The following is a 15,250-nucleotide window of genomic DNA, read 5'->3' on the forward strand; positions in this document are numbered from 1 at the left end:
AGTTTATCTAGAGCTGAGTGCATTTATTTTGCTTGTTTCAAAGTTGATTCTTAAGCAAAATAGAAGTTTTATTATAATTCTGATTACTTTATTATGTAAATGCGAGTAAGAATGATGGCAAAAACTTGAAATTTGCTAAATGAATAATGTCAATAAATTAGGAGTGATTATAACTTGTTTTGTAGAAGCAAAATCATAAAATTTATTCTGTGAAACTGAGGATTTTTACGTTTTTCCCTTTTTTCTTTACTTTGAGGACTCAACCGAGGAATGTCAGAATGAAATTTTCACTATAATTCTATAGAAGTTCTATTGCTTATGCCATTTAAAATATTAATCACTTCTTTAAAAATTTATTTGATCTTATTAAAATGTACAGATTATCTATGATTTATTGGGATGTATCTTTCCTCAGTCCAAAGTAAAGGAAAAGATTCTAAGGCTTGGATGTCATTTTTTAGCTATCTTTAGCAGAATTGGTGAAAATGTCTAATAAATTTGAGCTTGGAGTCATTCTGAAACAATAAGAATAAACTTTCTAGATATATGGTAATTTTATTATTTATTTAATTTATTTATTTTTAATTGTTGGCCGGCCAGTATAGGGATCAAACCTTGGACCTTGGTGTTACTAGCACCACACTCTAACCTATAGAGCCAACTGGCCAGTCCAGTAATTTGATTTTATATAGTGACTTGTTCTGTTATTAAATCCTTGACTTAATACTTTTATCAGTTTATTAGTATGATATTTAACTCTACAGAATATTTATGCAATTTACTACCTCTGTAGTGTTTGTAATTATTTTATACAGTAGATGTAGGATGTTCGATTTTAAAGTATAATTTTTTTTCTTGGAACAGTAGCTTAAAAGCAAAAATGCTGGGCCGACCCCGTGGCGCACTCGGGAGAGTGCGGCGCTGGCAGCACAGCAGTGCTCCCACCGCCGGGTTCGGATCCTATATAAGGATGGCCGGTGCGCTCGCTGGCTGAGGGCTGTGCGGCCGGTCACAAAAATGACAAAAAAAAAAAAAAAAAAAAAGCAAAAATGCTTATGGTTAAGCAACTGAAATTTTGCACCTAGCTTTATATTGATAAAATTTGTTCATTCATAATGTCTTCCTTGTTTCCTTTGAGAAACTATAATTGGATTAAAATAATGAAATGTTTCTATTTAGAAACTAATAGTTTCAAATTTTCCTGTGTTGCATATAGGGATAGATATATTGAATTAATTCAAAATTATTCTGTGTTTATTAGGTGGATACTTTAATACCGATAAACCACACCCCAGGGGTGAAATTCTTATTGGTGGCCAAAATGTGACCATGGGATACTATAAAAATGAAACAAAAACCAATACTGATTTCTTTGAAGATGAAAATGGACAGAGGTGGCTTTGTACTGGAGATATTGGAGAGTTTGACCCTGATGGTTGTTTAAAGATTATTGGTGAGCCATCTAATGTGGTTTTGAAAGTGACTTTTCTTAAATAGTTTTATGTTAGAGGTACTGTGTATTTAGAGATCCTGTTTAATAATGTAAGAATATATCTTTATTTAATGTTGGTACATCTGTTTTTTAAAAAATTCTAAATAGGTACTGGAATTTGTAAGTCTTGACATGTCATGAGGTCTCAAAAATTGTTCCAATAGCAGTAGTTTTTAAAATTGCTATTAGATAACTGTTAGTCATTTTTTATTGCTTGTGTAGGGAATACTCTTTTTTGTGAATTTTTTGACATCTAGAGGTTATTGGATGGGGCTTTCCTATCCAGATTGTGTTCTTACCTTGCTCAAGGGAATGAAAGAGAAAACCTGACAGCTTAAATACTGTGACCCATGTGAGGCAGAAAATATCTTCTCTTGCTTCTCCTTTTAGGTTCCTTTTTCAGTTAATGACATTTCTATCATGGCCATGCTAACTAAAAATTCGGAAAAGATGAGAGACTTTTCTTCAGTCAGCTCCCCATACCCATTTCACATCCCACTGATTCATCTTATGAGATATGAAATCATACTCTTTTCTCTTTCTCTGTCCCTCTTGCTATCATCGTTGGTCAGGCTTGCAAGAAATTCCTTTTTGTTGCCATGCTTGCCCCCCTTAAACACTCCTTCTCACTGTCACCGTGTGATTACTAAACACTGATCTTACCAGGTTACTTTCTTGCTGAAAACCTTTTAAATAGCTCTTAGAGGCTCAGGCAGGGTGAGTCATCCTCCATCTCCATCTCAGTTGTTTCCCTCTTTCTTCATGCTGCAGTAATTCAAGCTGACCTGTTTCTGGCCTTAGCCAGTGCTGTTGTGCTTGGCTACCTCTCACTCTTCCCTTAAGACTCATCTCAGGTCTCACTTGCAGGAATTCTTCCTGAATCCACAGATTGGGGAGTCCTAACACTTAGCACTTCCATATTGTATTGAAGTAATATGTTTCTGCATTATGCATATCTCCACATATAGAATGTGAGCTTGCAGATGACATTGAGTATCTTCTTCACCTGCCTGATGTTAAGGGATTCCAGGAACATGCATGTTCAGTAGAACATACCTGAAGGCCTGATGAGGGGGTCTCTTAAGAAGAAGTTAATTGTTTTTCTTTTAAACGAATGAATGATGGTACTTCAGAAAGTTCATGGGAAGGTTTGTATTATCTTCTCATTCTATTTTTCTATGAACTTTTTGAAGTACCCTCATATTTAATAGCACAAAAATAAGGGCCTAATTTACTTTTAATTTTAGCATAACCATTAATGCTTATGCTTATTTAATGGCATTTTAAATAATTTGATAGCAAATTATTTAGGGAATGACCAGTATTTATATGTATTAAAGGTTTTGTTAATATTGTTTCCCTCAATTTTTTCCCCTCCCCACCTTTGTTGATTTTGCACAGATCGTAAAAAGGACCTTGTAAAACTACAGGCAGGAGAATATGTTTCTCTTGGGAAAGTAGAGGCAGCTTTGAAGAATCTTCCACTAATAGATAACATTTGTGCATATGCAAACAGGTAAGAAAGTGGAATTCATGCTATTTTTACTTAAAACATTTGGTGTGCTGTAGGCATTTCCTACATATATGGGTCTTTGTGAAATTATCCCAAGAACTCTTCCTTCTTATCTGTTATCTCGAAACAGCCCCCTTGTCATTACAGCCATTAGTTGATTCTTTCCTTGCATGCTTCCCCTCATCATCTTCCTCTGTTCCTGTTTTCTGCTTTACATCTCACTGCAGTGTCCTATGTGGTAGGGAGGTGAAGAGAGTAAAATCTTCCTTCCTGCTGTTTTGGTACCCCTAGCTACCTGTCCTTCTGCACAGGAAAGTTTCACAGGAACCATTTAAGAGGAAAGGGGAATAAAGAAGTGTCAGCAAGCAGTATGCTGTTCACTGCTTATATCCCTTCTCTAAATTGGAGCTTACTTGAGACTCTGGGCGGAGCCATGGCTTCCCACCATAAGCTATGTTAAGCTATGGCTTAACACATAGCATCCCCAGTCCATGATGATAAAGAGACAGATGGGAAGGAGAGTTTAAAGTTAAAATCCCAGAAATGCATTCTTGGGACACATTTTGGAATTTCAGATTGGACTGGAACTCTGATTACATTTTTCCTTAATGGTATTGCACATGGTAGTTATTCTTCAGTGTTAATTTTTAATCAGATATTTTTGTGGGTAAACTAGGGACTGCAGTTGACGTAATTATGGGAAAATAAAATCTGGTATTAGGAAAAACAAATTTAGGAACAGGCTTTGGGGGTACAGCCTAAGTTAAAGACGAACTACATTGATTTATAAATGATTCTGCTCTTCAGTTAACCATTGAGTATTTTCTTTAGTGATGGTACAGTTTCGGATTTTACTTATGTGATATTAACCAGAACTTTCCTTTCCTATCTGATGCTGCTGCCATTTCTTCTGGTTACTATTTTATGGTTTTCAGAAAAGTTTCTGCCTTCGTCACGCATACTCAGAGTTCATCTGTCAACACAAATTCTCATGATAACAAGAAAAAATGAATATAATCACATTATTTTGATTTGCTGCTCAATTTCTTTAGATATAGTTCCTAATTTACATTAAAGTTTATTTTGTTTAACCTGTTGCCATGAATTACTGATTTTTTTAAAGATTAATTTTCTAATATTTGTAATTATCTTTTAGAAAATGTGACATAGTAGTATTCATAATAGTTAGACATACTTGAAATAACCTCACATTGAGGTTTATTTAACAATGAACTCTGCCAAAACATTGGAATTTATTATAAATCAAACAGTAAAAACTGGCTGTTGTATGAAATAAATATGCCAGTACCAAGTATGGCTCATGCTTTTTAAAAAAATAGTGAAGAGTTAATAATTATTAAACGTCAGTATAATCAGTAACTGCAGTTAACACAGTATACCACGTTGTTCCTTAGCTAAGTTATCCTTTATATATTTCAGTTATCATTCTTATGTCATTGGATTTGTTGTGCCAAATCAAAAGGAACTAACAGAACTTGCTCGAAAGAAAGGACTTAAAGGGACTTGGGAGGAGCTATGTAACAGTAGTGAAATGGAAAATGAGGTACTTAAAGTGCTTTCTGAAGCTGCTATTTCAGGTGAGTGTTGTTTTAAATTGATTTTGAGAGTTGAGATGGTTTATATCCATATAACCTGTTATTTTGTAAGGTTTCAGGTACATCATTTTCTGCTCAGAAACCATTTCTACCATCAGTACATGGAAAAATACACTTATCATTCTCCCCTCATTCAAGTCCTTCTACAGGACACACAAATCATCCACTGCCATCAGACTGAAGTACATGTAACCTGAATGTTCTCATCTTTGCAGCCTTTGTTTTCTTGGTTGGCCCTTTCTCTGCTGATCTCAGGTGTTCTTTGAGGCCTTGCTCAGTTTCCTGGCCACACTAGCCCACAGTGAATGGTCCAAAACTTTTTTTGGAACTTTGTGCAATGTTAGTGTACTGGTAGTTGGTTGTGCTAATGTGTCCTATGCTTTTTTATTCTTTTGGTCCTAGACTAGTTTAATATTGTTGGTCTAATAAAAACAGCTGTTTTTTGAGTTATCAGCATTAAGTATAATATAGGCATGAATTTTTATTCTACTTGTTTATGTTAAATATGATTATGAAAAATATAAATTTGCATTCAACCAAATGGGAACATTTTTCTGGTCCTTTATTTCAGCACTAATTATGTGTTGTAGTATGTTAGCTTGAAGATGGTTTCTGACATTTTTAGGTAATTTAAAACCTTGGACTAATAAAACCTTAGACTAATACTAAATTGATTTAACTAACAGATATTCATGAGAAACCTACACAATTTCCATGTAAGGTGGAATTCTGAAACATTAATAGCTAAGCATAATTTTAGGTTTATATACTTTTTCTTTTATTTATATATATTTTAACAGCTTTATTGAAATATAATTAATGTACCATACAACTCACCCATTTGATTTGTTAAATGATTTTTAGTATATTCACCAAATTGTACAACCATCAATACAGTCAATTTTATAACATTATCCTCAACCCACAAAGAGACCCCATACTCATCAGCAGTTATTCCATATTATCCCCCAAAGCCCCTAGCCCTCAGTAACCACTAATTACTTTTTGTCTCTTGATTTTCCCATTCTGGAGATTTCACATTAGTGTCATCAAGCACTATATGGCCTTTTATGACAGGTTTTTTTCACTTAGCCTAGTGTTTCAAAGTTTATCTATGTTGTAGCATGTGTTAATACTTCATTCCTTTTTATTGCCATATATATTGTATGGATATATGCCACATTTTATTTATACATTTATCAATTCATGAACTTTTGGTTTGTTTCCACTTTTGGCTGTTGCAGGGAATGCTGCTATAAACATTCATGTACAAGTTTTTGTGTAGTTATGTGTTTATTTCTCTTGGGTAGATACCTAGGAGTGAAATTAATGGGTCATATACTAGCTTTACATTGAATATTTTGAAGAGCTAGACTATTTTCCAAAATATTTTTTTCCAAATATTTTTCAAACAGTTTTCCAAAATGGCAGCACTATTTTACGTTCCCTCCAGTGGTGTTTGAGCGTACTGCATTTCCCCACGTCTTTACCAACACTTGTTATTTTTTTTTCCTTTTTATTCTATCCATCTTAGAGAATGTGGAGTGGTATGTTATTGTGCTTGGCTGGCATTTCTCTGGTAGCTAATGATTTTGAGCATCTTTTCATGTGCTTATTGACCATTGTATATCTTTGGAAAATGTCTCTTCAGATACTCTGTATGACTATATGTCTGTTAAGTCCATTTGGTCTGCACTGTTATTCAAGTCTTCTGTTTTCTTATTGATCTTCTTTCTGGTTGTTCTATCCATGACTGAAAGTGAAATGTTGAAGTCTCTTACTATTATTGTATTGCTCTTTACTTTTCCCTTCACTTCTGTCAATATTTGCTTCATGTATTTAGAAGCTCTAATGTTAGGTGTGTATATATATTTATACTTATTGTATCTTCCTGGAGAACTGACCCTTTTATCATTACATAATGTCCTTTTTTGTCTCTCTTGACTGTTTTTGTTTTAAAGTCTGTTTTAATTGATGTAAGTATGGCCACCTTTTCTCTCTTTAGGTTTCTGTTTTCATGGAGTATCTTTTTACAACCTTAGACATTTAGCCAGTGTGTGTCTTTAGATCTTTATTAAGCAAGTTTCTTGTAGATAGCACATAGTTAGATCTTTTTTTTTTTTTTATCCATTCAGTCTATGTCTTTTAATTGGGCATTTAAGCCATTTGTGTTTAAGGTAATTACTGATATGGATGGACTTACTATTGCCATTTTTTTACTGTTTTCTGTATGTCTTGTAACTTTTCCTCCCTTGCTACCTTCTTTTGTTCTATTGGTTGTTTTTTTTTTTTTTTTTTTTTTTTGTAGTAACATGTTTTGATCCCCTTTTCATTTCTCTTTGTGTATATTCTGTTTTCATTGTGGTTATCAATAAAGTTACATAAAACATCTTAAAGTTATAACAATCTATTTTAAGCTGATAATAGCTCAACTTCAATTTCATATAAAAACTACTCCTTTATATTTCTGCTCCCCCCAGTGTTATTGAGGACACCAGTCATCTCTATTGTGTATTTATGAACATAGATGTATAATTACTTTTATTCATTTGTTTTTAAATCCTATACCAGATTTAAAAGTGACTTATGTACCTACAGTACATTACTTCAGAATTCTGTATTTGTCTGTGTATTTGCCTTTACCAGAAAGTTTTATATTTTGTATTTTTCTTGTTATTGTTGCTGTTTATTGTCCTTTCTCTTCAACTTGGACTCCCTTCATCATTTCTTGCAGGGCAGGTCTGGTGGTGATAAACTCCCTCAGCTTTTGTTTATTGGTAGAAGTCTTCCCCCCCCCCCCCCCCGTTTTTGAAGGACAGGTTTGCCAGGTATAGTATTCTTCGTTTGCAGGTTTTTTTCCCAGCATTTTGAATATATCATTCCACTCCTTTCTAGCATGCAAACTTTCTGCTTAGAAATCTGATAGTCTAATTTCGAGCTCCCTTGTATGTGACAAGTCACTTTTGTCTTGCTGCTTTCAAGATTCTTTGTGACTTTTGACAATTTGATTATAATGTGTCTTGGTGTAGTTCCCTTTACATTGATCCTACTGGAGTTCTTTGAGCTTCTTAAAAATGCTCATTTCTTTCCTCAAATGTAGGAAGTTTTCAGCCTTTATTGCTTCAAAAAGGCTCTCTGTCCTTTTCTCTCTTCTTCTTGGACTCCTATAATGCATGATTTTCCACTTGATGGTGTCTGTTGGTTTCTTAGGCACTCTTCATTTTTCTTTTCTTTTTTTTTTCTTTTTGTTCCTTTACCTCAGTAATTTCAGAAGTTCTGTCTGAGTTTGCTGGTTCTTTCTTCTGCCTTGTCAAGTCTGCTTGAGTCCTTCTAGTGAACTTTTTTAGTTCATTTGTTATATTTTTATTCTTTACTTCCAGAATTTCTGTTATGTTCTTCTTCATAGTGTTTTTAAAATCTCTTTATGTTTTTGTTTTATGCATTTTCCTGATTTTGTTCAGTTTGCTCTCTTTTAATTCATTGGACATCCTTATGACAATAATTGATATATCTTTATTTCTTTGGGGTTGATTTCTGGAGATACAATTTGATCTTTTTGATAGGCCATGTCTTCCCCCCCCCCTTTTTTTTTTTGGTATGTTGTCTTATTTTTTTTGTTGGGACTTTGGCATTTGAAAAATCAGCTACCTTTCTCAGTCTTTGCTGCCTGGGTTTGTATTGGAAGGATCTTGTCTAATTGGCCCTGCTAGAAATTCTGTAGCCATCTTAACCCTTTTCTGGGGCTGTTTCCTCTCTGGGTATGTGATGTAATCTAATTGAAGAGGTCTACCAGTTTCTATTCTGTAGTGTTGAGATACTGTGACCTCACTGGTGCAGTAATAAGCTACACTATTGGAGCCCCACCTAGTGTTTGTCTCTGATACTGCAGCTTCCAGTGCATGTTGATCACCTTTGTTCTTTTTTTACATTTTTAAAATAATTTGTATTATTTACTATAAGCATATTCATTATTACATATTGTGTTTTTTCTTTATGCCCTTTACCCGACCTATCACTCTCCAAACCCCTTCCCTTCCCCCATCTCTAGTATCCTAAGGTTTGTCCTCTCCTTCTGAAAGTCCAATGTATTGTGTCTTTTCTTTCTTTCTTTCTTTCTTTCTGTCTTTCTGTTTTTCTTTCTTAGCACCCAGTTATGAGTGGGGACATGCAGTATTTCTCTTTCCTTGTCTGGCTTACTTCACTTAACATGATTTTCTCCAGACTCAACCATGTTGCTGCAAATGGCAGAATTTCATTCTTTATGGCTGAGTAGTGTTCCACTGTGTGTGTGTGTGTGTGTGTGTGTGTGTGTGTGTGTGTGTGTGTATACACACATATCACATTTTCATTATCCAGTTGTCTGTCTGTGGACACATAGGTTGGTTCCATATCTTGCCTATTTTAAGTAGAGCTGCAATGAACATGGGAGTGCAGGTATCCCTTTGACATGATGATTTCCATTCCTTTGGGTATATACACAGTAGTGGGTTTGCTGGATCATATTGTAGTTCTATCAGTAGTTGTTTGAGGATCCTCCATACTGTTTTCCATAATGTCTGTGCTAATTTATATTCCCACCAACAGTGTAGAAGGGTTCCCCTTTCCCTACATCCTTTCCAGCATTTGTTATCCTTGGTCTTTTTAATAAAGGCCAGTCTAACTGGGGTGAGATGATATCTCAGTGTGGTTTTGATTTGCATTTCTCTGATGACTTAGTGATGCTGAGCATTTTTTCATGTACCTGTTGGCCATTTGTATGTCTTCCTTTGAAAAACATCTGTTCATCTCCTTTGCCCATTTAACTGGATTATTTGATTTTTACTATATAGTTGTTTGAGTTCTTTGTGTTTTCTGAATATTCATCCCTTGTCAGGTGTATAGTTTGCAGATAGTTTCTCCCATTCTGTAGGCTGTCTTTCTGTTCTGTTGATTGTTTCCTTTGCCGCCACGAGCTTTATTTTGTTTGCTCAGGATTGTTTTGGCTATTCGGGTCTTTTGTTGCTCCATATAAATGTTAGGATTGCTTTTTCTATTTCTGTAAAGAATGTCATTGGTATTTTGATGGGGATTGCATTGACTCTCTAGATTGCTTTGGGTAGAATGCACATTTTCATGATGTTAATTCTTCCCATCCAAGAGCATGGTATGTCTTTCCACCTTCTTTAATTTCTTTCAGTAGTGTTTTGTAGATCTCATTATAGAGGTCTTTCACCTCCCTGGTTGAATTGATTCCTAGGTATTTTATTTTTTTGTGACTATTGTAAATGGGCTTGCTTTCTTGATTTTCTTCTAGTTCGTTACTGGAGTATAAAAATGCTACTGATTTTGGAGTGTTGACTTTGCATCCTGCAACATTACTGAAATTGTTAATCAGCTCTAAGAGTTTTTTGGTAGAGTCTATAGGTTTTTCTATATATAAGATCATGTCATCTGCAAATAAGGACAGTTTGATTTCATCCTTTCCAATCTGGATGCCCTTTATTTTTCTCTTGCCTGATTTCTCTAGCTACTACTTCCAGTACTATGTTAAATAGAAATGGTGAGAGAGGCATCCTTGTCTTGTTCCTGTTCTTAAGGGAAAAACTTTCAGCTTTTCCTCATTCAGGATGATACTGGTGTTGGTTTGTCATAAATGGCTTTCATTGTGTTGAGATAATTTCCTCCTATACCTAATTTGCTGAGAGTCTTTACCATGAAGCAGTGTTGTCACCTTTGATCTTGACAGCCCCTGACTTGGCACCAAGTTCCTGTTACTGCTTAGATTCAGGCCAGACAGAAACCAGTCCCTCTGGTTACACTCTAAGAGTCAGAACACTGGCTGTATGGTCTACTCTTTATCCTCTCCAGGTTGGGAGTTGAGGTTTTTCTTCCTGTTGCTGTACATTGTGCTGAAGTAAAGGGTTCTGACAAGTGAATTCCACATATTTTCTATCAGACTTTGATGCAGTTGGTTTCACACTTGCCTGGAGTGAAGGAGACTCTTAACTGGTTTCTGGGTTTCTCACACAGGCAATAAATAGGTCCATATATTATTGTTAAATCCATGTTTCCATGGGGAAAGGAAGGACTGGGTTTTCCTATTCTGTCATCTTGCTGATGTCCTTCTCCTTAGATCATCTTTTTTGTATGTTATTATGGCTATGTGTGTACCTGTTCCTTCTTGTTAGATTGCATGTCACTTGAAATGACACTATTCATTTTTGTATTTTTTAAAGAATGTTTAGTAAAGCACTTTACACATAGTAATTTTTTTCCGTAAATATTTGTTGAATGAGTGCTTGAAAAATAAGTCAGTCTTACTAAGGACATGTGTTTCCTCAAAGCTACATCTCTCTCTTAACCTACCTCAGATGCTTGCTTTTCCTCCCCTTCTCACTTCCTTTCTTTCTTTTCCTTTTCCCTCCCTCCTTGCCTCTATTTCTCTGCTATTATTGAATCCATTAGGTGCCAGACAGTGTGTTATGAACAAAATAGTGAACAAGCATTCTATCTGCACATGGCTTACAGTGAATATCCTCGTTCAATGACAAGATTCTCTTTAAACTTTATTACTTTTTGATTTCTGAAGTAATTGTGCTCTTTAAGTTTAAGGAAAGCAAATATGTGTAAAGGAAAAAGTGAAATTCCCTTTTCCTTTCTGCTGGATTCTAGCCCCCAGAGGTGCACAATTTGCAGCTGGGTGTGAATCCTTGTCCTACACATCTAGATGTGTGTAAGTTTATCCAGCCTGTGCTGCAACTTGCCTTTATTTTTTAACCTAACAATATATATTGGATACCCATGTAAGTCTAACTCATTTTTAATGACAGAATTACGTTCCATTTTATGCCTGTATAGTAATTTATTTAACTCATACTCCTACTGATGGGGATTTGTTATGGGTTTTTTGCTATTATACATATCTGTTTTATTTTTTACACTTGATGTTAGCCAAAAGGCCACAAGCAATCTCTTCTTTATTTTTTTAACTTGCACTAGTATTTTTGAGGGATAGATTGCTTAGAAGTGAGATTTATGGTCATTTGGTGGTTGTGCATTTTGACGGATACTCAGAAACTGGGAAGGTTATATTATTTGCTAAAAATTTTAACTATGAATTTTTAATGCCTTTGCATTTTATTTTTTTCATCATCTCAGCAAGTCTGGAAAAGTTTGAAATTCCAGTAAAAATTCGTTTGAGCCCTGAACCGTGGACCCCTGAAACTGGTCTGGTGACAGATGCCTTCAAGCTGAAACGCAAAGAGCTTAAAACACATTACCAGGCGGACATTGAGCGAATGTATGGAAGAAAATAATTATTCTCTTCAGTTTGCTACAGTGAGCTCAGATCAAATAGGAAAATACTTGAAATGCATGTCTCAAACTGTGAGGCAAACTCCATTCTTCATATTAAACCTAAACTGTTCTCATGACATCACCATTTTTAACTGACAGGATTAGTAAAATATTAAGACAGAAAACTTGAGTCTGTCTCTTTCTTTTTCCCCTCTTCCAGTTTACTTTACCATCTATGACTGTACTTGTCAGTATGAAAACTTTTCTGAATCATATTGGGGAAGCAGTGATTTTAAAACCTCAAGTTTTTAAACATGATTTATATGTTCTGTATAATGTTCAGTTTGTAACTTTTTAAAGTTTGGATGTATAGAGAGATAAATAGGAAATATAAGAATTGGTTATTTGGGGGGCTTTTTTACTTAATTGTATTTAAAAATACAAGGGTATTAATGTGAAATTGTGTAAATTTCAAATGCTTATGAATCAAATCATTGTTGAACAAGAGATTCGTTGCTGTGTAATTATTGTCTTGTATGCATTTGAGAGAAATAAATATACCTATACTTATGTTCTAAGAAACTGAGATCTTATGAATGCCTGACAGTGTCTTCTTTATATATTTATTTTTTATTAGAAAAATAAAGTGAAGTTTGGTTGGTGCTGCATGAAACAAAATGGCAGGGGAGGGTTTTCGTTTCATAGTAAAGGGAATAACAGAGCAAGTGTAGCAATATGACAATTAGTCTCCAGTAGTTTACTATCAAAATGTTTGGTGTCTTCTATTTAGCTGTTGAAACTAGAAAAATATCCAAACTTAAATAAAAGCAATTCTGAAAGACAGGGTAGAATTTAAAAATCAGAGGATAGAAAGTTATTCTTTATTTCATTTAGCATATGTACATTGAGTTGTCTTTATTTATGATCTTTGTTTATGTGTTTAAGCCCTAACATGTTAAATATACAAATTGTGGAATAGATGGGTAGACAGAAAGACACACGAACATATGGACACTTAGATGTTTAAAACATAAGTATCCTGGTGGAAAGAACTTGATGTATGTCTTTGTATCTCCATAGCAACAAGCACAGGCTTCAGCTATGGTAGGGGTGTAAAAGCTTGATGGCCAAAAGTAGGATTTTTTTTTTTTTCGGATAGTTCGTACTGTGTGTGTGTGTGTGTGTGTGTGTGTGTGTGTGAGAGAGAGAGAGAGAGAGAGAGAGACAGAGACAGAGACAGAGACAGAGAGTGGTGGTAGCTTATTTAAAAAATCTTATTTTTTCTTCCTACCATAATCTTCCTGCACTAGAAAATAAAACAATTTAGAGTGCTTCTGATAATAGCATTTTCACTAAGATATGTGAGAATTTAGCTTTATAATGGGGTGAGTTAATATTTAATTTGTAAGTATTAATGTCATCGTAGGAATTATTTTTGATTCAAAAAATATTGCTTCTATGATACATAGTAAGTCATCTTATATGTATTACTTGTCTCTTATTTCAGGATTATCAAGAGTAATACTGTATGTACCAGTTAAGATGTGCTGAAATCAAGACTTAAAAAATCACGTGCACCACATTCTTCATGTCAGACTTATTTTCTTTATTATCAGTTACTGTAGACATCTCAAGGCAAAGATAAATAAATATATGAAAACATAGATCTGTGTAAAATAGTGGAAGAGTTGAGAGGATCAGGATGGGGTAGTTTTTGGTCACATCACAAACATTTGGAGACATTGCAATATGGTGTTTTGTTTTCAAATTTTTTTTGTATTGTATATTTGTATTATGCTTTGAATGCTTTTCTCTTTTGTCATAGTTTAAATTTTAATAATGTTTGGAGAAATTGCCAAAAAGAAAAAAATGTGAAAGAAAGTAAATGGAACTCTATATCAGGGTGCTTTGATCTGAAAATTAATCAGGATGGGTGGAGAGAATTCGTTTCTGATGCTTTGTCTTTAATTTTCTTTCAGATAATTTAAAAAAGAGGAGGTATTTAGAGAAAAAACTTTAATGCTTCAAAGAAGAGATACCAGTAATTGTAACTTGAAATAGTGTCAGATGAATATATAGCTTATCACTGATTCAGAATAAAAGTTGATTCTTTTTAGAAACATCCAGTAAGGCTGATTTATCTAGTTCCATTTGTTTTCTACTATAATTAACTTTCCTAATTCCTAGTCAGATGCCAGGTGTCGAATGCCACAGGAGAGTATGCAATTAAATAAATAGAATCCCCTTTCAAACAAATTACTCTCTAATCGAAACAAAATCTTTAGTGACTTGAAATATCCTTTTATATTACCCCTTCAAGAAGAAAAAAATTGGCCAATCAAAAAACCAAAACCTAACAAATTTATTACATAAGAAATACTGGTTTAACTAGAAGATAAATTGGGAAGAAAACTAAGGAATCAGTGTAGATTGCTAAATCTAATATGCATATCTGAAAACAGAATATAGATCCTAAAGGGATGGTTTCTAATTATTGTTTTTTGGTAACAAGCTATATGAAGAACTCTTAAACATTTTATGTTACAATAAGTTTAGCACTTTATAGCACAGGTGGCCACCTCTATTCCTTTCTCCATCTTTTTCTCCCCCTCGGTTTTTACTTTTTTTAGCTGAAGCTTCATTAAAACGTTTTTACTGACAACAGAACATAACAAAATACGACTTTGTTTTTAAGTAGTGGAGTTGATACCCATGGTGTTCTCTGAAGCTTACAGTTTTTCCAGCAATGTTTAGAATAGATTAACTTGGAATAACTTGGTTTGCTGCTAAAATTCCGAAGATTTTACAGTTTTTAAACAATTAGTCCTTGTGTTATAACTTCAAAATTTTTTGAAAACTCTCTAATTTGTGGGTTCCTTTTTGTAAGAAAATTATCTGTCATGTTTTTAATGGTGATCCACTTTTAAACAGTGTATGTATTAGACCACAGTGAAATGTAATGCATCCTTTTCTATACTTGCAATTGGTTATTTACTGTGAGTTCATTTCAATGTATTCTTGGTTGTTGCTATTTTCTGCCTGAAGAACTGTACATCATAAAGAAGCTGCATAGTGGGCTGTTTATTTGTAAATTGACATGACATTTGAAGAATAAAGATACGTAAAAATTAAAGTTTCTGATATTAAAACTCAATATTTCCACAAAAAAAAGTCCATAAAATTTATACTTTAATTGATATTCCTGAAATATTTGTTGAAAAGGAGTTTGGGGAATTTTCTTTCATGGCTTGCCAACACCATTCGAAGGGAAATTTCTTAACCTACTTTATTTTGTAGCATTCTTGTTTTCGAGCTTTGCTCTAACACTTCTTGAGCTCTTTTGCTTTCCTCCCT

At 34.1% G+C, this 15,250-nt stretch overlaps 1 protein-coding gene across 2 annotated transcripts in view; it reads left to right on the plus strand.

The window, feature by feature from the left end:
• The window catches only part of ACSL3 (acyl-CoA synthetase long chain family member 3), a 72,345-nt gene extending 59,856 nt beyond the window's left edge, over window positions 1–12,489 (plus strand). For both annotated transcript variants that reach the window (XM_063096933.1, XM_063096924.1), the window contains 4 exons: window positions 1,262–1,453; window positions 2,894–3,008; window positions 4,446–4,603; window positions 11,759–12,489. In XM_063096933.1, the coding sequence (XP_062953003.1) occupies window positions 1,262–1,453; window positions 2,894–3,008; window positions 4,446–4,603; window positions 11,759–11,916 (623 nt within the window). In that variant the 3' untranslated portion in view covers window positions 11,917–12,489. The remainder of the gene's footprint in view (window positions 1–1,261; window positions 1,454–2,893; window positions 3,009–4,445; window positions 4,604–11,758) is intronic.
• The last annotated feature ends 2,761 nt before the right edge of the window (window positions 12,490–15,250 follow it).

Source organism: Cynocephalus volans, chromosome 1, assembly GCF_027409185.1.
Source record: "Cynocephalus volans isolate mCynVol1 chromosome 1, mCynVol1.pri, whole genome shotgun sequence".
Classification (NCBI taxonomy): domain Eukaryota; kingdom Metazoa; phylum Chordata; class Mammalia; order Dermoptera; family Cynocephalidae; genus Cynocephalus; species Cynocephalus volans.